General features: G+C 46.9%; 1 protein-coding gene across 1 annotated transcript; it reads left to right on the top strand.

The window, feature by feature from the left end:
• The first annotated feature begins 993 nt into the window (after positions 1 to 993).
• LOC120037344 (high affinity choline transporter 1-like) lies at positions 994 to 23,743 on the top strand. Its single transcript, XM_038983498.1, has 9 exons — positions 994 to 1,180; positions 3,519 to 3,632; positions 10,416 to 10,571; positions 13,494 to 13,642; positions 14,648 to 14,791; positions 16,525 to 16,678; positions 17,045 to 17,262; positions 22,895 to 23,065; positions 23,360 to 23,743. The coding sequence occupies exons 1-9, from the start codon at positions 994 to 996 to the stop codon at positions 23,741 to 23,743; spliced, it is 1,677 nt and encodes a 558-aa protein (XP_038839426.1).
• Positions 23,744 to 24,203: the final 460 nt, after the last annotated feature.

Below are 24,203 nucleotides of genomic sequence, written 5' to 3'. Positions count from 1 at the left end.
CTCTCTCTCTCTCTCTCTCTCTCTCTCTCTCTCTCTCTCTCTCTCTCTCTGTCTCTCTCTCTCTCTCTCTGTCTCTCTCTCTCTCTCTCTCTCTCTCTGTCTCTCTCTCTCTCTCTCTCTCTCTCTCTCTCTCTGTCTCTCTCTCTGTCTCTCTCTATCTTTCTCTCTCTCTCTCTCTCTCTCTCTCTCTCTCTCTCTCTCTCTGTCTCTCTCTCTCTCTCTCTCTGTCTCTCTCTCTCTCTCTCTCTCTCTCTCTCTCTGTCTCTGTCTCTCTCTCTCTCTCTCTCTCTCTCTCTGTCTCTCTCTCTCTCTCTGTCTCTCTGTCTCTCTCTCTCTCTCTCTCTCTCTCTGTCCCTCTCTCTCTCTCTCTCTCTGTCCCTCTCTCTCTCTCTCTCTCTCTCTCTGTCCCTCTCTCTCTCTCTCTCTCTCTCTCTCTCTCTCTCTCTCTCTCTCTCTCTCTCTCTCTCTCTCTCTCTCTCTCTCTCTCTCTCTCTCTCTCTCTGTCTCTCTCTCTCTCTCTCTCTCTCTGTCCCTCTCTCTCTCTCTCTCTCTCTCTCTCTCTCTCTCTCTCTCTCTGTCCCTCTCTCTCTCTCTCTCTCTGTCCCTCTCTCTCTCTCTCTCTCTCTCTCTCTCTCTCTCTCTCTCTCTCTCTCTCTCTCTCTGTCCCTCTCTCTCTCTCTCTCTCTTTCTCTGTCCCTTTCTCTCTCTCTCTCTCTCTCTCTCTTTCTCTGTCCCTTTCTCTCTCTCTCTCTTTCTCTCTCTCTCTCTCTCTCTCTGTCTCTCTCTCTCTCTCTCTTTCTCTATCCCTTTCTCTCTCTCTCTCTATCCCTCTCTCTTTCTCTGTCCCTTTCTCTCTCTCTCTATCTCTCTCTCTTTCTCTGTCCCTTTCTCTCTCTCTCTCTCTCTTTCTCTGTCCCTTTCTCTCTCTCTCTCTATCTTTCTAGTTGAACAATCATTTGCTTCGGTGAGAAGAGGAAGGAGAACAAGGTTAAAATGTCTCTGAACGTTCCGGGCCTGATCGTCATGGCGATCTTCTACTTGCTGATCCTAGGCACGGGGATCTGGGCCTCGATGCGCTCCAAGAAGGTGGAGAGGAAGTGCACCGGGTCGGACGGGATGGAGATCACGCTGCTTGCCGGACGCAACATCAACCTGTTGGTGGGGATCTTCACTCTGACTGGTAAGCAGCCAATCAGATTGGGTCTTGTAGAGACCATGCCCAAACAGAGTGGGGTTTACTGTTACCATAAACCTGACAAGTTTCAAGTTTCTTCAATATACTGGTCGGAATCTTCACACTGATTGGTGAGAGGGAGGGAGGGAGGGAGGGAGGGAGGGAGGGAGGGAGGGAGGGAGGGAGGGAGGGAGGGAGGGAGGGAGGTTGCAGAATAGAAATAGAAAAGACAGCAAGGATCAGTTTATTCTGAGAGCTTACACAAATATCAACAACCAATGAGTCAACTGCATATCTGTTTACTAGCACCAGGGGAAGTGTTGAATATCAGATGTCTTTCGACTGCATGCCTACTTGACGCCACTAAACATCTCTTAACATGTTACTGACAGCTTGTTGATAGTTGAGCGTTTACGGTGGGACTCTCAGAAGGAGCTGTTACTGTATTGGTATATATTGGCCCATGTGTATGTGTTCCTGTTAACATCTCTCTCTCTCTCTCTCTCTCTCTCTCTCTCTCTCTCTCTCTCTCTCTCAATTCAATTCAATTTCAATTCAAGGGGCTTTATTGGCATGGGAAACATGTGTTAACATTGCCAAAGCAAGTGAGGTAGATATTATACAAAAGTGAAATAAACAATACAAATTAACAGTAAACATTACACATACAGAAGTTTCAAAACAATAAAGACATTACAAATGTTATATTATATATATACAGTGTTGTAACAATGTACAAATGGTTAAAGCACACAAGTTAAAATAAATAAGCATAAATATGGGTTGTATTTACAATGGTGTTTGTTCTTCACTGGTTGCCCTTTTCTTGTGGCAACAGGTCACAAATCTTGCTGCTGTGATGGCACACTGTGGAATTTCTCCCAGTAGATATGGGAGTTTATCAAAATTGGATTTGTTTTCAAATTCTTTGTGGATCTGTGTAATCTGAGGGAAATATGTCTCTCTAATATGGTCATACATTGGGCAGGAGGTTAGGAAGTGCAGCTCAGTTTCCACCTCATTTTGTGGGCAGTGTGCACACATCTTCTCTTGAGAGCCATGTCTGCCTACGGCGGCCTTTCTCAATAGCAAGGCTATGCTCACTGAGTCTGTACATAGTCAAAGCTTTCCTTAAGTTTGGGTCAGTCACAGTGGTCAGGTATTCTGCCACTGTGTACTCTCTGTTTAGGGCCAAATAGCATTCTAGTTTGCTCTGTTTTTTTGTTAATTCTTTCCAATGTGTCAAGTAATTATCTTTTTGTTTTCTCATGATTTGGTTGGGTCTAATTGTGCTGTTGTCCTGGGGCTCTGTGGGGTGTGTTTGTGTTTGTGAACAGAGCCCTAGGACCAGCTTGCTTAGGGGACTCTTCTCCAGGTTCATCTCTCTGTAGGTGATGGCTTTGTTATGGAAGGTTTGGGAATCGCTTCCTTTTAGGTGGTTGTAGAATTTAACGGCTCTTTTCTGGATTTTGATCATTAGTGGGTATCGGCCTAATTCTGCTCTGCATGCATTATTTGGTGTTCTACGTTGTACACGGAGGATATTTTTGCAGAATTCTGCATGCAGAGTCTCAATTTGGTGTTTGTCCCATTTTGTGAAATCTTGGTTGGTGAGCGGACCCCAGACCTCACAACCATAAAGGGCAATGGGCTCTATGACTGATTCAAGTATTTTTAGCCAGATCCTAATTGGTATGTTGAAATGTATGTTCCTTTTGATGGCATAGAAGGCCCTTCTTGCCTTGTCTCTCAGATCGTTCACAGCTTTGTGGAAGTTACCTGTGGTGCTGATGTTTAGGCCGAGGTATGTATAGTTTTTTGTGTGCTCTAGGGCAACGGTGTCTAGATGGAATTTGTGGTCCTGGTGACTGGACCTTTTTTGGAACACCATTATTTTGGTCTTACTGAGATTTACTGTCAGGGCCCAGGTCTGACAGAATCTGTGCAGAAGATCTAGGTGCTGCTGTAGGCCCTCCTTGGTTGGTGACAGAAGCACCAGATCATCAGCAAACAGTAGACATTTGACTTCGGATTCTAGTAGGGTGAGACCGGGTGCTGCAGACTGTTCTAGTGCCCGCGCCAATTCGTTGATATATATGTTGAAGAGGGTGGGGCTTAAGCTGCATCCCTGTCTCACCCCACGACCCTGTGTGAAGAAATGTGTGTGTTTTTTGCCAATTTTAACCGCACACTTGTTGTTTGTGTACATGGATCTCTCTCTCTCTCTCTCTCTCTCTCTCTCTCTCTCTCTCTCTCTCTCTCTCTCTCTCTCTCTCTCTCTCTCTCTCTCTCTCTCTCCCTCTCCCTCTCCCTCTCCCTCTCCCTCTCCCTCTCCTCCCTACAGCTACGTGGGTTGGAGGAGGGTTTATCCTGGGTATAGCGGAGGCTGTCTACAACCCCACCCTGGGTCTGGTCTGGGCTCTGATGCCAGTCCCCTACGTACTCACCTTCTTCCTGGGTGAGTCATATGACCTCTAACCTCTAACCCCACGGTCTGACCCCGGTGCTGATATGAGCTGTATATACGGAATAGGGGGCCAATTTTAGACGTACCTTCAACTCATCTGCTCTAGCACTAACTCTTGTGTTACCCAGTAACACAGATAAACACGCCTGTGTGCTATGAGGTCATCTGGAAACGTGCTCAGCAGGCCGAAACAGGATATGCGTTATGAAACAGTAGAGGGAGCTACTAAAGCTGAGACATGTTCTCTACTGAACAGAACCAATGGGGGCATCCTAAATGGCACCCTATTCCATAGTGTAACGACCCTGGGTTTATAAGCGAGGACATCGACTCGGCCGCTTTTGCTGCACAGTCGATAGCGCGCTGGACTTCGGGCTAGAAGGTCGAAGGTCGAGATCTGCTCCCTGCTGTTTCATTACAGTATATAGTGTACTACTTTGACCAAGCCTTATTGGCCCCTGGTCAACAGTAGTGCACTATATAGGGAATAGGGCCCTGGTCAACAGTAGTGCACTATATAGGGAATAGGGCCCTGGTCAACAGTAGTGCACTATATAGGGAATAGGGCTCTGGTCAACAGTAGTGCACTATATAGGGAATAGGGCCCTGGTCAACAGTAATACACTATATAGGGAATAGGGCCCTGGTCAACAGTAGTGCACTATATAGTGAATAGGGCCCTGGTCAACAGTAGTGCACTATATAGGGAATAGGGCCCTGGTCAACAGTAGTGCACTATATAGGGAATAGGGCTCTGGTCAACAGTAGTGCACTATATAGGGAAAAGGGCTCTGGTCAACAGTAGTGCACTATATAGGGAATAGGGCCCTGGTCTAAAGTAGTGCACTATATAGGGAATAGGGCCCTGGTCAACAGTAGTGCACTATATAGGGAATAGGGCCCTGGTCTAAAGTAGTGCACTATATAGGGAATAGGGCCCTGGTCAACAGTAGTGCACTATATAGGGAATAGGGCTCTGGTCAACAGTAGTGCACTATATAGGGAATAGGGCCCTGGTCAACAGTAGTGCACTATATAGGGAATAGGGCCCTGGTCAACAGTAGTGCACTATATAGGGAATAGGGCCCTGGTCAACAGTAGTACACTATATAGGGAATAGGGCTCTGGTCTAAAGTAGTGCACTATATAGGGCATAGGGCCATGTTGGACAGGGTCATGTTTATGCCACCATGAAGGTAAAACCACAACACATATCATATCCATAGCAACACTGAATGTACAAAACATTAAGAACACCTTCCTAATATTGAATTGCACCCCCACATTTTGCCCTCAGAACAGCCTCAATTTGTCAGGGACATGGATTCTACAAGGTGTTGAAAGCGTTCCACAGGGATGCTGGCCCATGATGCTTCCCACAGTTGTGTCCAGTTGGCTGGATGTCCTTTGGGTGGTGGACCATTCTAGATACACACAGGAAACTGTTGAGCGTGAAAAACCCAGCAGCGTTGCAGTTCTTGACAGAAACCGGTGCACCCGGCACCTACTACCATACCCCCGTTCATAGGCACTTAAATATTGTGCCTTGCCCTTTCACCCTCTGAATGACACACATACACAATCCATGTCTCAATTGTCTCAAGGCTTAAAAATCCTTCTTTAAATAAAGGTAATATAGATGTAATATAAATGTAAAATAAAGATGAAATAAAGTTAATATAAAGGTAATAAAGTTTCAATAAGTAATGCTGTATGTAGGGTACCTTCAAAAGTTTCCTCACCAAATACCACCCTATTCCCCTACGGGCCCTGGTCAAATAGCACCCTATTCCCCTACGGGCCCTGGTCAAATAGCACTCTATTCCCCTCTGGGCCCTGGTCAAATAGCACTCTATTCCCTATGGGCCCTGGTCAAATAGCACTCTATTCCCCTACGGGCCCTGGTCAAATAGCACCCTATTCCCCTACGGGCCCTGGTCAAATAGCACCCTATTCCCCTACGGGCCCTGGTCAAATAGCACTCTATTCCCCTCTGGGCCCTGGTCAAATAGCACCCTATTCCCCTACGGGCCCTGGTCAAATAGCACCCTATTCCCCTACGGGCCCTGGTCAAATAGCACCCTATTCCCCTACGGGCCCTGGTCAAATAGCACCCTATTCCCCTACGGGCCCTGGTCAAATAGCACCCTATTCCCCTACGGGCCCTGGTCAAATAGCACCCTATTCCCCTACGGGCCCTGGTCAAATAGCACCCTATTCCCCTCTGGGCCCTGGTCAAATAGCACCCTATTCCCCTACGGGCCCTGGTCAAATAGCACCCTATTCCCCTCTGGGCCCTGGTCAAATAGCACCCTATTCCCCTACGGGCCCTGGTCAAATAGCACCCTATTCCCCTACGGGCCCTGGTCAAATAGCACCCTATTCCCCTACGGGCCCTGGTCAAATAGCACCCTATTCCCCTACGGGCCCTGGTCAAATAGCACTCTATTCCCCTCTGGGCCCTGGTCAAATAGCACTCTATTCCCCTCTGGGCCCTGGTCAAATAGCACTCTATTCCCCTCTGGGCCCTGGTCAAATAGCACTCTATTCCCCTATGGGCCCTGGTCAAATAGCACCCTATTCCCCTCTGGGCCCTGGTCAAATAGCACTCTATTCCCCTCTGGGCCCTGGTCAAATAGCACTCTATTCCCCTATGGGCCCTGGTCAAATAGCACCCTATTCCCCTCTGGGCCCTGGTCAAATAGCACCCTATTCCCCTACGGGCCCTGGTCAAATGGCACTCTATTCCCCTCTGGGCCCTGGTCAAATAGCACCCTATTCCCCTCTGGGCCCTGGTCAAATAGCACTCTATTCCCCTCTGGGCCCTGGTCAAATAGCACCATATTCCCCTCTGGGCCCTGGTCAAATAGCACCCTATTCCCCTCTGGACCCTGGTCAAATAGCACCCTATTCCCCTCTGGGCCCTGGTCAAATAGCACTCTATTCCCCTCTGGGCCCTGGTCAAATAGCACCCTATTCCCCTCTGGACCCTGGTCAAATAGCACCCTATTCCCCTCTGGACCCTGGTCAAATAGCACCCTATTCCCCTCTGGGCCCTGGTCAAATAGCACTCTATTCCCCTCTGGGCCCTGGTCAAATAGCACCCTATTCCCCTCTGGGCCCTGGTCAAATAGCACTCTATTCCCCTCTGGGCCCTGGTCAAATAGCACTCTATTCCCCTCTGGGCCCTGGTCAAATACCACCCTATTCCCCTCTGGGCCCTGGTCAAATAGCACCCTATTCCCCTACGGGCCCTGGTCAAATAGCACTCTATTCCCCTACGGGCCCTGGTCAAATAGCACTCTATTCCCCTCTGGGCCCTGGTCAAATAGCACTCTATTCCCCTCTGGGCCCTGGTCAAATAGCACTCTATTCCCCTCTGGGCCCTGGTCAAATAGCACTCTATTCCCCTCTGGGCCCTGGTCAAATAGCACTCTATTCCCCTCTGGGCCCTGGTCAAATAGCACCCTATTCCCCTCTGGGCCCTGGTCAAATAGCACTCTATTCCCCTCTGGGCCCTGGTCAAATAGCACCCTATTCCCCTCTGGGCCCTGGTCAAACTACACCCTATTCCCCTACGGGCCCTGGTCAAATAGCACCCTATTCCCCTACGGGCCCTGGTCAAATAGCACCCTATTCCCCTACGGGCCCTGGTCAAATAGCACCCTATTCCCCTACGGGCCCTGGTCAAATAGCACTCTATTCCCCTCTGGGCCCTGGTCAAATAGCACTCTATTCCCCTCTGGGCCCTGGTCAAATACCACCCTATTCCCCTCTGGGCCCTGGTCAAATAGCACCCTATTCCCCTACGGGCCCTGGTCAAATAGCACTCTATTCCCCTACGGGCCCTGGTCAAATAGCACTCTATTCCCCTCTGGGCCCTGGTCAAATAGCACTCTATTCCCCTCTGGGCCCTGGTCAAATAGCACCCTATTCCCCTCTGGGCCCTGGTCAAATAGCACTCTATTCCCCTCTGGGCCCTGGTCAAATACCACTCTATTCCCCTCTGGGCCCTGGTCAAATAGCACTCTATTCCCCTCTGGGCCCTGGTCAAATAGCACCCTATTCCCCTACGGGCCCTGGTCAAATAGCACTCTATTCCCCTCTGGGCCCTGGTCAAATAGCACTCTATTCCCCTCTGGGCCCTGGTCAAATACCACCCTATTCCCCTCTGGGCCCTGGTCAAATAGCACTCTATTCCCCTCTGGGCCCTGGTCAAATAGCACTCTATTCCCCTCTGGGCCCTGGTCAAATAGCACTCTATTCCCCTCTGGGCCCTGGTCAAATAGCACCCTATTCCCCTCTGGGCCCTGGTCAAATAGCACTCTATTCCCCTCTGGGCCCTTGTCAAATACCACTCTATTCCCCTCTGGGCCCTGGTCAAATAGCACTCTATTCCCCTCTGGGCCCTGGTCAAATAGCACCCTATTCCCCTACGGGCCCTGGTCAAATAGCACCCTATTCCCCTACGGGCCCTGGTCAAATAGCACTCTATTCCCCTCTGGGCCCTGGTCAAATAGCACTCTATTCCCCTACGGGCCCTGGTCAAATAGCACCCTATTCCCCTCTGGGTCCTGGTCAAATAGCACCCTATTCCCCTCTGGGCCCTGGTCAAATAGCACTCTATTCCCCTCTGGGCCCTGGTCAAATAGCACCCTATTCCCCTCTGGGCCCTGGTCAAACTACACCCTATTCCCCTACGGGCCCTGGTCAAATAGCACCCTATTCCCCTACGGGCCCTGGTCAAATAGCACCCTATTCCCCTACGGGCCCTGGTCAAATAGCACTCTATTCCCCTACGGGCCCTGGTCAAATAGCACCCTATTCCCCTCTGGGCCCTGGTCAAACTACACCCTATTCCCCTCTGGGCCCTGGTCAAATAGCACTCTATTCCCCTCTGGGCCCTGGTCAAATAGCACCCTATTCCCCTACGGGCCCTGGTCAAATAGCACTCTTTTCCCCTCTGGGCCCTGGTCAAATAGCACTCTATTCCCCTCTGGGCCCTGGTCAAATACCACCCTATTCCCCTCTGGGCCCTGGTCAAATAGCACCCTATTCCCCTACGGGCCCTGGTCAAATAGCACTCTATTCCCCTCTGGGCCCTGGTCAAATAGCACTCTATTCCCCTCTGGGCCCTGGTCAAATAGCACTCTATTCCCCTCTGGGCCCTGGTCAAATAGCACCCTATTCCCCTACGGGCCCTGGTCAAATAGCACCCTATTCCCCTACGGGCCCTGGTCAAATAGCACTCTATTCCCCTCTGGGCCCTGGTCAAATAGCACTCTATTCCCCTACGGGCCCTGGTCAAATAGCACCCTATTCCCCTCTGGGTCCTGGTCAAATAGCACCCTATTCCCCTCTGGGCCCTGGTCAAATAGCACCCTATTCCCCTCTGGGTCCTGGTCAAATAGCACCCTATTCCCCTCTGGGCCCTGGTCAAACTACACCCTATTCCCCTACGGGCCCTGGTCAAATAGCACTCTATTCCCCTCTGGGCCCTGGTCAAATAGCACCCTATTCCCCTCTGGGCCCTGGTCAAATAGCACTCTATTCCCCTACGGGCCCTGGTCAAATAGCACTCTATTCCCCTACGGGCCCTGGTCAAATAGCACTCTATTCCCCTACGGGCCCTGGTCAAATAGCACCCTATTCCCCTACGGGCCCTGGTCAAATAGCACTCTATTCCCCTCTGGGCCCTGGTCAAATAGCACTCTATTCCCCTCTGGGCCCTGGTCAAATAGCACTCTATTCCCCTCTGGGCCCTGGTCAAAATACAAAGGGAATAGGGTGCCATTTGGAACGTGACCTATGTGTAACTTGATCACTGGAGCAGAATGCTTCCAACTGGGCCATAGGTGTCCTCCACACACACACACACACACACACACACACACACACACACACACACACATCCACATGCACACGCACACGCAGGAAATGTAACATGGTCCCCTTGGCGTTGTTTTGATCCATTGTTTGTCCGTCGCTCGGCTGGCAATAACAAAACAGAAAAAGGTGTTGTGTTATCAGAGGTCAACACCTGTTTGTTTTAAGTTTTCTATTGTTTTATTATCACCCCCTCCTCCTCTCTCCCCCTCCATCCCCCTCTTCCTCTCTCTCTCCCTCGATCCCCATCTTCCATTCCCCTCTTCCTCTCTCCTCCTCCATCCCCCTGCTCTCTCTCCCCTCCATCCCCCTACTCTCTCTCCCCTCTACCCCCTCTTCCTCTCTCTCTCCCCCCTCTTCCTCTCTCTCTCCCCCTCCACCCCCCTCTTCCTCTCTTTCTCTCTCCTCCCTTCATCCCCCTCTTCCTCTCTTTCTCTCTCCTCCCTCCATCCCCCTTCCTCTCTCCCCCCCCTCCATCCCCCCTTCCTCTCTCTACCCCTCCATCCCCCCTTCCTCTCTCCCCCCCTCCATCCCCCCTTCCTCTCTCTACCCCTCCATCCCCCCTTCCTCTCTCTACCCCTCCATCCCCCTCTCCCTCTCTCTCCCCCCCTCCATCCCCCCTTCCTCTCTCTACCCCTCCATCCCCCCTTCCTCTCTCTACCCCTCCATCCCCCTCTCCCTCTCTCTCCCCCTCCTCCTCTCTCTTCCTCCATCCCCTCCTCCTCTCTCTCTCTCCCCCTCCATCCCCTCCTCCTCTCTCTCACCCCTCCACCCCCCTCTCCTTCTCTCTCACCCCTCCATCCCCATCTCCCTCTCTCTCACCCCTCCATCCCCTCTCCCTCTCTCTCCCCCCTCCATCCCCATATCCTCTCTCTCTTTCTGATGCAGGTGGTTTTTTCTTCGCCAAGCCAATGAGGGAAAACAAGTATGTGACGATGATGGACCCGTTCCAGATAAAGTATGGCAACGTCCTGAGCAGCCTGCTCATCTTCCCAGCGCTCATTGCAGACGTCCTGTGGGTCGCTAGGACGCTGGTCAGCCTAGGTAACCAACTGATTCAATGTTTTATTGTGGCCTAGGTAACCAACTGATTCAATGTTTGAATGTTGCCTAGGTAACCAACTGATTCAATGTTTGAATGTTGCCTAGGTAACCAACTGATTCAATGTTTTATTGTGGCTCTAGAATGACCAACTGATACAATGTTTGAATGTTGCCTAGGTAACCAACTGATACAATGTTTTAAATGTTGCCTAGGTAACCAACTGATACAATTTTTTTATGTTGCCTACGTAACCAACTGGTTCTGCAGTACAGTATGTTCTCCAACCCTCGACACACACACACACACACACACACACACACACACACACACACACACACACACACACACACACACACACACACACACACACACACACACACACACACACACACACACACCATCTCTGAAGGGGCTAAAGAAAATATAAAAAATAGATACTCCTCGACATCAGAGGTCAAACATTCAAATATATGTGGTGAAGTTCAAGTCAAAGGTCAAGAGTAGAGGTCAAAAGGTCACAGGCAGGCTGAAAAACCTAGTAGTTAGCGATGTGGCGATCTGACACTTTTCTGTTTAAGGACGTAGGTGCGTCTTGGCCAGGCGGGCGGGGCCGAGCTGGGCTGACCCTGGCCCTGATTGGAGAGAGGTAGACCTGGATTTACTCATGTTTAATCTACTTATTGATACTTTTCTCTATTTAAATATTTATTTGTGCATTATTATTATTATTATTTGATATTCTTTAGTTCCTTAGTTCTGAATAGTTATGATGTAACCTGATGATGATGATGATGATGATGATGATTTATGATGAATCTTCGAGTGAGAGAAGGAACTCAGAGACTCAGTAGGCTTCTTCCGATATGAGACGTTTTGCTTTCTTCGGTTTATAAAATATACATTTTGACAGGCCTGTTGCTTGACCATTGCTCTTTGGTTGCTTCAAGGTTTGAAACAGACCCTGCCCTGCTTAGGTCGAGGCTAGAACCCATTGTTGACCTAAACTGAAAAAAATGCTATGATTATATGGACATCAATGGACAGACAGCATATACAGTTGAAGTCGGAAGTTTACGTACACTTAGGTTGGAGTCATTTAAACTAGTTTAAAACCACTCCACACATTTCTTGTTAACAAACTATAGTTTTGGCAAGTCGGTTAGGACATCTACTTTGTGCATGACACAAGTAATTTTTCCAACAATTGTTTACAGACAGATTATTTCACTTATAATTCACTGTATCATAATTCCAGTGGGTCAGAAGTTTACATACACTAAGTTGACTGTGCCTTTAAACAGCTTGAGAAATTCCAGAAAATGATGTCATGGATTTAGAAGCTTCTGATAGGCTAATTGACATCATTTGAGTATATTGGAGGTGTACCTGTGGTTGTATTTCAAGGCCTTCCTTCAAACTCAGTGCTTCTTTGCTTGACATCATGGGAAAATCAAAAGAAATCAGCCAAGACCTCCACAAGTCTGGTTCATCCTTGGGAGCAATTTCCAAACGCCTGAAGGTACCACGTTCATCTGTACAAACAATAGTACACAAGTATAAACACCATGGGACCACGCAGCCGTCATACCGCTCAGGAAGGAGGCGCGTTCTGTCTCCTAGAGATGAACGTACTTTGGTGCGAAAAATGCAAATCAATCCCAGAACAACAGCAAAGGACCTTGTGAAGATGCTGGAAGAAACGGGTACAAAAGTATTTATATCCACAGTAAAACGAGTCCTATATCGACATAACCTGAAAGGCCGCTCAGCAAGGAAGAAGCCACTGCTCCAAAACCGCCATAAAAAAGCCAGACTATGGTTTGCAACTGCACATGGGGACAAAGATTGTACTTTTTGGAGAAATGTCCTCTGGTCTGATGAAACTTTGGGATGGCCATAATGGAAAAAGGGGGAGGCTTGCAAGCTGAAGAACACCATCCCAACCGTGAAGCACGGGGGTGGCAGTATCATGTTGTGGGGGTGCTTTGCTGCAGGAGCGACTGGTGCACTTCACAAAAAAGATGGCATCATGAGGCAGGAAAATTATGTGGATATATTGAAGCAACGTCTCAAGACATCAGTCAGGAAGTTAAAGCTTGGTTGCAAATAGGTCTTCCAAATGGACAATGACCCCAAGCATACTTCCAAAGTTGTGGCAAAATGGCTTAAGGACAACAAAGTCAAGGTATTGGAGTGGCCATCACAAAGCCCTGAGCAAGGAGGCCTACAAACCTGACTCAGTTACACCAGCTCTGTCAGGGGGAATGGGCCAAAATTCACCCAACTTATTGTGGGAAGCTTGTGGAAGGCTACCCGAAAAGTTTGACCCAAGTTAAACAATTTAAAGGCAATGCTACTAAATACTAATTGAGTGTATGTAAACTTCTGACCCACTGGGAATTTGATGAAAGAAATAAAAGCTGAAATAAATAATTCTCTCTACTATTATTCTGACATTTCACATTCTTAAAATAAAGTGGTGATCCTAACTGACCTAAGACAGGGCATTTTTAACTAGGATTAAATGTCAGGAATTGTGAAAAACTGAGTTTAAATGTATTTGGTTAAGGTGTATGTAAACTTCCGACTTCAACTGTATGTATATAAAAAGGTTACATTTATAATATGTACTGTTAATCGTATATAGCAATAGAAAAAAATTATACTGTACTTGACCCGGCTCACCACTGTTTCTAGGATATTACTTTAGTATTTGCAGTACATTTATGCGGTACACAAAGTAGCCATAAGTTATAACCAGCATTTAGTTTCCAGAAGGAGAAGCAGAGTGGTTCAGCTATACAGCAGTAGGTGATCAGCTAATCACTGATAACGGTCTGTGAACATTCTGTTGTTGATGATGCTCAGTGTTCTGAGTGTTCCTTGGCTCAGTGTTCCGTTGCCCTCCCTGTGTGCTGCAGGTGGCACTATGAGTGTGATTCTGGACCTGCCCTATGTCTACTCCATCTGTATCAGCTCTGTGGTGGCCATCATCTACACTCTACTGGGAGGACTCTACTCTGTAGCCTACACCGACGTCATCCAGCTCATCCTCATCTTCCTCAGTCTGGTGAGTGACAGGCGGCCATTTTGAATCCAATCCAACTTTATTTAAAGAATATTTCAGCTTGATGATCAGTCATAGCCATTCAAATCGAATCCAACTTTATTTGAAAGGAAATGCCAACATCCGTAAAGGCCCAGTGCATTCAAATCGAGATTTTCTTGTGTTTTATATATATACATTTCCACACTAGGTTGGAATAATACTGTGAAAATGTGAAAATTATGATATTGCCATTTTAGTGTAAGAGCCACCTGAAATTTCTGCTAGTTGTTCTAGGATGGAGTTTTGGCCTGGCCTGGTGACATCACCAAGCAGTAAATGAGTTAATAGACCAATAAGAAAGAGTTCCAAACCTCTCGGACAATAACAGACCACTCACAGACAGTCCTAGATAAGTTCTTTGTTAATTGCTCTTTGTTAAGAAGTTATTTTTGTTTCTTTTTTGACCATTTTAATTGAAAACAATTACAGTAAAGTACTTAATTATTTGATATTGAGATAAAAAAAGAAACAGCCTCATTGGACCTTTAACAATGTGTATTTGTCAGCTTTCTACCGTAGGTTGGAGGACATGTATTTTGGGGAGTGCAGTGAAAACAGTGGGAGCTACTTAATCTCACTGATCCTCATGTTGTTGTTGTCACAGTGGATCTGTTATGATGACCAACCCTAACTCCTCCCCCTCTCCTCCCTTCCCTTCCCTCCCCCCTCCCCTTGCTTCACCTCTCCCCCTCCCCTTGCTTCACCTCTCCCCCTCCCCTTGCTTCACCTCTCCCCCTCCCCTTGCTTCACCTCTCCCCCTCCCCTCCCTTCACCTCTCCCCCCTCCCCTCCCTTCACCTCTCCCGTCTCCCCCCTCCCCTCCCTTCACCTCTCCCCTCTCCCCCTCCCCTCCCTTCACCTCTCCCCTCCCCCCCATCCCTTCACCTCTCCCCCCTCCCCTCGCTTCCCCTCACCCCCCCCCCCCTCGTTTCCCCTCCCCTCTCCCCCCTCACCTCTCCTCTCACAGTGGATCTGTGTGCCATTTATGATGACCAACCCAAACTCCATGGACATCACTCTGACCGCATTCAACGAGACGTTCCAGGCCCCCTGGGTCGGCAAGCTGGAGCTGAGAGACGCGGGGAAGTGGATTGACGACTTCATGGTTCTGGTGAGTGACCCGAAAACACACAGACGCACGTACAGATGTAGGTACACACACACACAAGTATCATAGGTACACACACTAACTTGCGGCTGACGTCGATGTTGATGATGACACTGCTCCCAATTGTGGTTATTGATGAGGTTGCGTTTGTGCCATTGCATGTGGCTGTGCAGGCCAATGCCAGACCCACATGGTTTGCCACATGAAGGGCAGGTGAATTCTCCACCAGAGAGCTGCACCATGGTATAGCCGTGAGGGTCTGTTTTAATCCTCTCTGTACCCAGAGAAGATCTCTGTCTTTGTGCCTTTTCACTGCTGCACAGGGTCTGTTTTTATCCTCTCTGTACCCAGAGAAGATCTCCGTCTTTGTGCCTTTTCACTGCTGCACAGGGTCTGTTTTTATCCTCTCTGTACCCAGAGAAGATCTCCGTCTTTCTGCTGTACTTCAAATCATGTTGCCACCTTACGGATGTCCTTGACTGTCCTTAATAACTCTACAAATAATCATGTATGTGTTTAATGTAGATTATCACATCAGATGTGTTTTCAAATCGATGTAAAGAAATACCATTGGAGTAACAATCACGTGTCATAAATTAAACTAATCTAACTGTTTCGATTGTGGCCATTTTAGTTTTGATAATTTAAACTTATTTTGGACTTTAAATTAATCCCCATAGCTACGATATGACTAGCAGCTATATTTTGGACTGATATACATCCCCAAAAAAACATATTTTTAGTCCCAAAACCATTTAGAAATATATATTTCCAGTATTGATACTTCTTAAAAATACAGAAGATTTATTAACTTGTTCACAAATTTTCTTTGAAATGTTGGCAGACTCACCATGTGGCCGTGACGCAGAGGAATGCAATCCCATTTCCTGATTACAATTGTAGGGGTGTGGCTTATTAAGGCACATTCATTCTACAGTCTTTAATGTGTCGGTAGTGTCATCAAAACTGGGAACAACATTCAGATCAGCATGTTTCCATTTAATAATAGAACAACTCAAGATGATCTATTGAAGTCCCAGTGTTGAAGAATTACAAAAATCATTATTTGTTTTATTGTCAAACAAGAATTTTAGGAGCCATGGTGGGAGACCGCCACCTCCCAATATAAATAGGTACAGTAAATAAACAATGGTGTTGTACTATATTAATTCACCGATGTGTCTGTTATTGCCTTGGAATGGACTAGAATATGTCATGATGTAAAGAAATGACCTAAATGATTTTATATTTTTGTAAATAGTTGTCTTTTTTTTTTACTGGGGAACCACTTCTGTAGAATGACCCATATATTTGTGAAGCATTTTAAAACTGATGTTTCTCAGCCTCTTTCTCCTGATAAGTGTTGATTGTTCCATAGAATTAGAATGAATAGAATAGAACAGTTTACCTGTTAAATTCCCATGGTCAGAGCTTCCAAGCCCATTCTACTCATTCTAGTTCTACGGGTTGTTGTCTCCCTTTGGGGTCTTAGACTTCTGGCCTATCAGCTGTTCTCCTGGTGTCCCACCTCATTAAAAGTATATATTCACTATATTCTCTAAATGACAAAACAGACACCTTTATGAAGGCGTAGGACAATACACATTGGTGTAATTTAATAATGGCCTAGCCCGTTCATTAAAGGCTTTTTAAAATGTCAAACCCACACGAGTGGCTGGACGTGGATTTGTTTACGCCACTTAGCACCTGTTAGTGATGAGATGTTGTGTTCTCAGGCTCTGGGAGGCCTGGCCTATCAGGCCTTCTACCAGAGGATCCTATCAGCGTCGTCCTACACCCAGGCTCAGGTCACCTGCTTCGCCTCCTCAGCTTTCTGCCTGGTGCTGGGCATCCCGTCTGTCTTGGTGGGGGCTGTCGCTGCATCCACAGGTCTCACTCTCACACACTCTCACACTCTCTCACACACACACACACACTCACTCTCTCTCTCTCTCTCACACACACACACACACACACACACACACACACACACACACACACACACACACACACACACACACACACACACACACACACACACACACACACACACACACCTACCTTAGTGAGGGTTTGTGACAGAACAGTATAACTCCACAGGAAGTGTCTGTTTTAATGCAACAAGCCCAAAATGGCCACCCAGTTGTTGCACTAGAAATGGGCCAGTGAGGGTTTGTGAACCTACAATGAAAAGGTGTGTGTTCCGTCACAAACTGGACCAACGACTAATGTTTCTTAATGTGTTGTGTTGTTCAGACTGGAACCTGACTAGCTATGGTTCTCCGACCCCATACGAGCGCGGCCAGGCCGGGTCCATCCTCCCCATCGCCCTGCAGTACCTCACCCCCTCCTACGTCTCCATCATCGGCATCGGGGCCGTCGCTGCCGCCGTGATGTCATCCATGGACTCCGCCCTCCTCAGCTCCGCCTCCATGTTCTCCTCCAACATCTACAAGAATATCATCAGGAATCAGGTCGGAGAACATTACGAAACGTCACTTCAATGTAACTTCAACGTCACAAAACCCATCAGTGGACTTTTTTTAATGACGTTATCGTGACGTTAGAAAGTCCTCCTAAAGGCTCTTAAAACGTCACAAACACCAACAAGTCGTCATAAAACGTCACAGAACCCCCGAAACATCCCCAAATGACCAAACTCAGTCAAACATCAACACCACTAGCATACATTGAGACAGAAAACAGACGTTTATCAATCCAGACTGTTGGCAAAACAACCGCAATCCTGTTATAGCAAGCACTTCTATTTTGACACACTCACATGTATGAAAACACACACACACACACACACACACACACACACACACACACACACACACACACACACACACACACACACACACACACACACACACACACACACACACACACACACACACACACACACACACGTCTCCATTTGGCCCTCATGCTGTTCTAGGAGACAGAGGATACATTTTGGGGGGTTTGAATTAAAATGTATCTTGGGGAAAGATGTTTTTCGTTCCTGTTTTTCTCTGTTGGGGGTCTGAAAACGAGGGCTTTTGATTGGTTAAGAGCATTATGTATAGACAACCTTGTGTTGTGTGGGCAGCTGCATGATATTTACAGCCAATCACTATATTACACATTATACACACATGCCTACTGCCAGATTATCTAACCACTATATTACACATTATACACACATGCCTACTGCCAGATTATCTAACCACTATATTACACATTATACACACATGCCTACTGCCAGATTATCTAACCACTATATTACACATTATACACACACACCTACTGCCGGCTTTGAGAAGTAATGGGGCCTATTCAAAGACTGACTGACTGTCTGTCTGTGTCTCACTGTGTGTTTTGAATGTTGTTTAACACTTTGGTCTTGAACGCTAATTGTTTTCATTCAGTCCGACCGTGGAATGTTACCCACAATGCACTGTACGATGTAGTGCAGCGTTCAAAGATGAACAACTGTAGCTACATTATTCAATGCTGTTAGTGAGGCTCAGTTTAGGGTCAGCTCGTATGAAATACAATGTCACCAGATTGATAAAAAGTCCAAAGAACAGCTAGTAAGAAATAGTGTCACCACTGGATTGATATGTTATGTCAGGACGTTTTCAGTTATCGGGACGTTTTCAGTTATCGGGGCGTTTTCAGTTATCGGGACGTTTTCAGTTATCGGGCCGTTTTCAGTTATCGGGCCGTTTTCAGTTATCGGGCCGTTTTCAGTTATCGGGGCGTTTTCAGTTATCGGGGCGTTTTCAGTTATCGGGGCGTTTTCAGTTATCGGGGCGTTTTCAGTTATCGGGAGGTTTTCAGTTATCGGGGCGTTTTCAGTTATCGGGTGGTTTTCAGTTATCGGGGCGTTTTCAGTTATCGGGGCGTTTTCAGTTATCGGGGCGTTTTCAGTTATCGGGAGGTTTTCAGTTATCGGGGCGTTTTCAGTTATCGGGAGGTTTTCAGTTATCGGGACGTTATCAGGACGTTTTCAGGACGTTATCAGGACGTTATCAGGATGTTTTCAGGACGTTATCAAACAAAGCCCCTTTGGGTCACTCCTTACAGTGGCTACAGTCAGTGGTGGAAAAAGTACCCAACTGTCATACTTGAGTAAAAGTAAAGATACCTTAATAGAAAATGACTCAAGTGAAAGTGAAAGTCACCCAGTAAAAGAATACTAGTATTCTTACTAGTAAAAGTCTAAAAGTATTTGGTTTTAAATATACTTAAGTGTCAAAAGTAAATGTAATTGCTAAAATATACTTAAGTGTCAAAAGTAAATGGTAAAGTATACATCTTCAAGTTCCGTATATTAAGCAAACCAGACGGCACCAGACAGCCAGGGGCTCCAACACTCAGACATCATTTACAATGAAGCATGTGTTTAGTGAGTCCGCCAGATCAGAGGCAGTAGGGACGACCAGGGATGTTCTCTTGATAAGTGTGTTTAGTGAGTCAGCCAGATCAGAGGCAGTAGGGATGACCAGGGATGTTCTCTTGATAAGTGTGTTTAGTGAGTCCGCCAGATCAGAGGCAGTAGGGACGACCAGGGGTGTTCTCTTGATAAGTGTGTTTAGTGAGTCGGCCAGATCAGAGGCAGTAGGGACGACCAGGGATGTTCTCTTGATAAGTGTGTTTAGTGAGTCCTCCAGATCAGAGGCAGTAGGGATGACCAGGGATGTTCTCTTGATAAGTGTGTTTAGTGAGTCGGCCAGATCAGAGGTAAGGGATGACCAGGGGTGTTCTCTTGATAAGTGTGTTTAGTGAGTCGGCCAGATCAGAGGCAGTAGGGATGACCAGGGATGTTCTCTTGATAAGTGTGTTTAGTGAGTCGGCCAGATCAGAGGCAGTAGGGATGACCAGGGATGTTCTCTTGATAAGTGTGTTTAGTGAGTCGGCCAGATCAGAGGCAGTAGGGATGACCAGGGATGTTCTCTTGATAAGTGTGTTTAGTGAGTCGGCCAGATCAGAGGCAGTAGGGATGACCAGGGGTGTTCTCTTGATAAGTGTGTTTAGTGAGTCGGCCAGATCAGAGGCAGTAGGGATGACCAGGGGTGTTCTCTTGATAAGTGTGTTTAGTGAGTCGGCCAGATCAGAGGCAGTAGGGATGACCAGGGGTGTTCTCTTGATAAGTGTGTTTAGTGAGTCGGCCAGATCAGAGGCAGTAGGGACGACCAGGGATGTTCTCTTGATAAGTGTGTGAATTAGAAAAACATTCTGTCTTGCTAGCCATTCAAAATGTAACGAGTACTAGTGAGTGTCAGGGAAAATGTAAGAAGTAAAAAGTACAACATTTTCTTTAGGAATGTAGTGAAGTAAAAGTAAAGTACAGTTATAAAAAGTAAAATACAGTTACCCCAAAAAACTACTTAAGTAGTACTTTCAAGTATATTTACACCACTGGCTACAATATATATATATATATAACAAAATACTAAGTGTATAGTCCTTCTGATGTTCTCTTTAGAGTTCCTGTCCTTGAACTCTGAAGAGAACAACCTAATATTTAACATTGTATTCTCTCTATAGTCTGCCAGGTAAACATGTGAATCAGCTGTATTGTCACAACTTTGCTGACCTCAACAGTAGTTGTGCGTGGCTAAAATCACTGGAGAAGCCAATCCAGAAAAAAAACTGTGATATAAAGCCGAGACAATAAGACACAGCGGCAGAATAAATTCAACCACACCTTTGTATCATCACAAAACCAGAGAGCAACATCTATCCTGTAAAGTCCACAAAACATACTACATGTAACAAACAGTTACATGACCTACAGCATGGTCAAGCAAGGTCATGTTTCTGACATCTTCTGACTACTAACCAACTATTGATTTAGAACCACAGAGTTACAGCAAGTCACAAAGACAACAGGAGCTGCCTCCACTATTCCAGCACCATTTCAACTTCAACATTTCAACATCATCAAATCACCTCTGCTTAGTCTAATACAGTGACAACTAAAATATACCAAAAACTATTTAGTCCAATCAATGTAAGCTAAATATGACGTGGCTGTCCATCACAGGTGGTTTGTGGCACCTTAATTGGGGAGGATGAGCTTGTGGTAATGGCTGGAGCAGAATCAGTGGAATGGTATCAAATACATGGTTTCCATGGTTTCCAGGTGTTTGATCCTATTCCATTCGCTATGTTCCAGACATTATTATGAGCCGTCCTCCCCTCAGCAGCCTCCTCTGCTGTCCATGGTACTGATTTATGTGTGCGCTCAAGTAGAAAAGACATGTTGACACCCTACTTGTAGAGAAATGTCATCCTCCTCTTCACCTCTCACCCTCTTTCATCAACAACACAATCACTGTACTTGTACACAGCCAATCTGTAAATAGCACACCCGACTACCTCATCCCCATATTATTACGTACACTCTTGCACCCCAGTATCTCTACTTGCACATCATCATCTATCACTCCAGTATTAAGGCTAAATTGTCATTAGTATCGCATCTAGGGCCTATTTATTGCCTACCTCCCTACTCTTCTACATTTGCACACACTGTACATAGATTTTTCTATTTTTCATTTATTTTGTGTTATTGACTTTACGTTTGTTTATGTGTAACTCTGTGTTGTTGTTTTTGTCACACTGCTTTGCTTTATCTTGGCCAGGTCACAGTTGTAAATGAGAACTTGTTCTTAACTGGCCTACCTGGTTAAACAAAGGTGAAATAGAAATGTAAAAAAACAATGGGATGCAACAATTCAAGTTCTGTCAATGACATCTGGCTTCTGATGTGATGTGATTGGTCAAAGCCAACTCCAAACTGGCTTCCCTTTAGACTTTTTTTTGGAGAGCCAGGACCATTCACAGCTGAGCTCATTCAATTTAACTCAACGCTGATTGGCTATTATTTTTATCAAGGGAGAGCAAATGTTCGCTGGCTTCCCTTGCATTCAATGCTACGGGCGTAAACAACATCCTCCTCTTTCTGACCAGACAGCATCGTCCTCTTTCTGACCAGACAGCATCATCCTCTTTCTGACCAGACAGCATCGTCCTCTTTCTGACCAGACAGCATCGTCCTCTTTCTGACCAGACAGCATCCTCCTCTTTCTGACCAGACAGCATCCTCCTCTTTCTGACCAGACAGCATCCTCCTCTTTCTGACCAGACAGCATCGTCCTCTTTCTGACCAGACAGCATCGTCCTCTTTCTGACCAGACAGCATCGTCCTCTTTCTGACCAGACAGCATCGTCCTCTTTCTGACCAGACAGCATCGTCCTCTTTCTGACCAGACAGCATCCTCCTCTTTCTGACCAGACAGCATCCTCCTCTTTCTGACCAGACAGCATCCTCCTCTTTCTGACCAGACAGCATCCTCTTCTTTCTGACCAGACAGCATCGTCCTCTTTCTGACCAGACAGCATCGTCCTCTTTCTGACCAGACTGCATCGTCCTCTTTCTGACCAGACAGCATCGTCCTCTTTCTGACCAGACAGCATCGTCCTCTTTCTGACCAGACAGCATCCTCCTCTTTCTGACCAGACAGCATCATACTCTTTCTGACCAGACAGCATCCTCCTCTTTCTGACCAGACAGCATCCTCCTCTTTCTGACCAGACAGCATCGTACTCTTTCTGACCAGACAGCATCATCCTCTTTCTGACCAGACAGCATCATCCTCTTTCTGACCAGAGGGCATCAGATGGATGGGTTACACATACAGGGGCGTGGTTTCCTTCACTTGGATGCTTTCTCCAGTGAGATACATTTCCTTAAATTCGGAAGAGGCTGAACACACAGAGAGACGAAAGATACATTATATTATATGATATTTTTTTCTTGGTCATTTTTGGGGTGAAAGCTTGGCTTGGCATCCATGAATACACACCACTGGACATGAATATTATCAGTCACTCAGATCCCCCCAACATATACGGACTATAAAAAGGTACACATGCGCATGTTTGCATACACGAAGGATCTTACAAACTTCTTATTTAACCTCTAGGCAGAGAGAGGCAGTGGGTGATAGTCATTTCTTGTGTTTCTCCTAACCACTGTGCCTCCATCTTGGATCTGTCTTGATCTGTGCTGACTACTGTGCCTCCATCTTGTGTCTATCTCTCCTCCAGGCCTCAGACAGGGAGATGCAGTGGGTGATCCGTACCTCGGTGGTGGTGTGTGGCCTGGCGGGGACGGCCCTGACCTTCCTGGATAACAGTGTTCTGGTTTTCTGGCTGGTGGGCGTTGACATGTCCTACACCATCATGTTCCCACAGCTTGTCTGTGTCCTCTTCTTCAAGGTAGGGGTGGATGAGTAGCACAGGAGGCTGCTGAGGGGAGGACGGCTCATAATATTGGCCGAATCGGAGCAAACGGAATGGCATCAAACACCTGGAAACCATGGAAACCATGTGTTAGATACCGTTCCACCTATTCCGCTCCAGCCATTATCACCAGCACGTCCTCCCCAATTATAGTGCCACCAGCCTCCTGTGGTGGACGTGTGTGGAGATTATTTGTGAATTCTGCATGTCACGATATCCATCTACAGTATCTATTCATCTATCTAGTGATTCGTTCATTCGTTCCGCTAGGTGTCCAACGGTTACGGTGCCAGTGTGGGGTATGTCCTAGCGTTGGTCCTCCGTATCCTGAGTGGGGAACCCCTCATCAACCTTCCCCCTGTCATCCACTTCCCTGGGTTCAGGAAGGACGCGGAGGGCGTGATGACCCAGTTCTTCCCGTTCCGTACCACCATCATGCTGACGTCTCTCTGCTCCATCCTCATCACCTCCTGCGTCACCTCCGTCATCTTTAACAAGGGGCTGCTGTTGGAGAGGCGGGACGTGTTTCAGATCAAGAGGTCGCAGGCCAAAGTGACGGCGCTGACCAAGCTTAAGAAAGAGGAGAGTAAAAAGGACTACGCGAAGGCCAAGGAGGCGGTGGTGAACAAACAGCTTCTGGACACCAGCTGCTGAACAGGGGAGAACGATGGAAACTGAGGACGGCCATATTGAGGCAAAGGGTTTCGTTGGTCGGGCGGACATTTTGTGTTTCTGCTGAGGACTCGGTAGGATTTGGAGACGCGAGGATGGTCGAAAACACGCAACAACAACAACAAAAATAACCCCCATTATGACATCATGTGGTCATAAAACATTGTGTTGCTGGTAAAAATGACCAGACACTTGGCAGTTTCCAGTGACCCGGGTTAATTAGACAAAAGCAATGTCGCAAAGAAAAACGGCAGCTCTACGCAAAACATTCTAATGAACGACAACATTTCCTTTTCCACAGAGGTGGAGTTTTATTTTGTCTGACTTTCTTTATTGAGACAAATGATCGAAATTATCGTGTTTTTCTAATAAACGATGATTGCTGAATACTTTTGAAGGTACGCGGGGCACGTGATGTCATCACATCACTATAAAGCAGTTT

Source organism: Salvelinus namaycush, unplaced genomic scaffold (genome assembly GCF_016432855.1).
Source record: "Salvelinus namaycush isolate Seneca unplaced genomic scaffold, SaNama_1.0 Scaffold171, whole genome shotgun sequence".
Lineage (NCBI taxonomy): Eukaryota > Metazoa > Chordata > Actinopteri > Salmoniformes > Salmonidae > Salvelinus > Salvelinus namaycush.
This window is presented reverse-complemented; position numbering and strand designations above follow the sequence as displayed.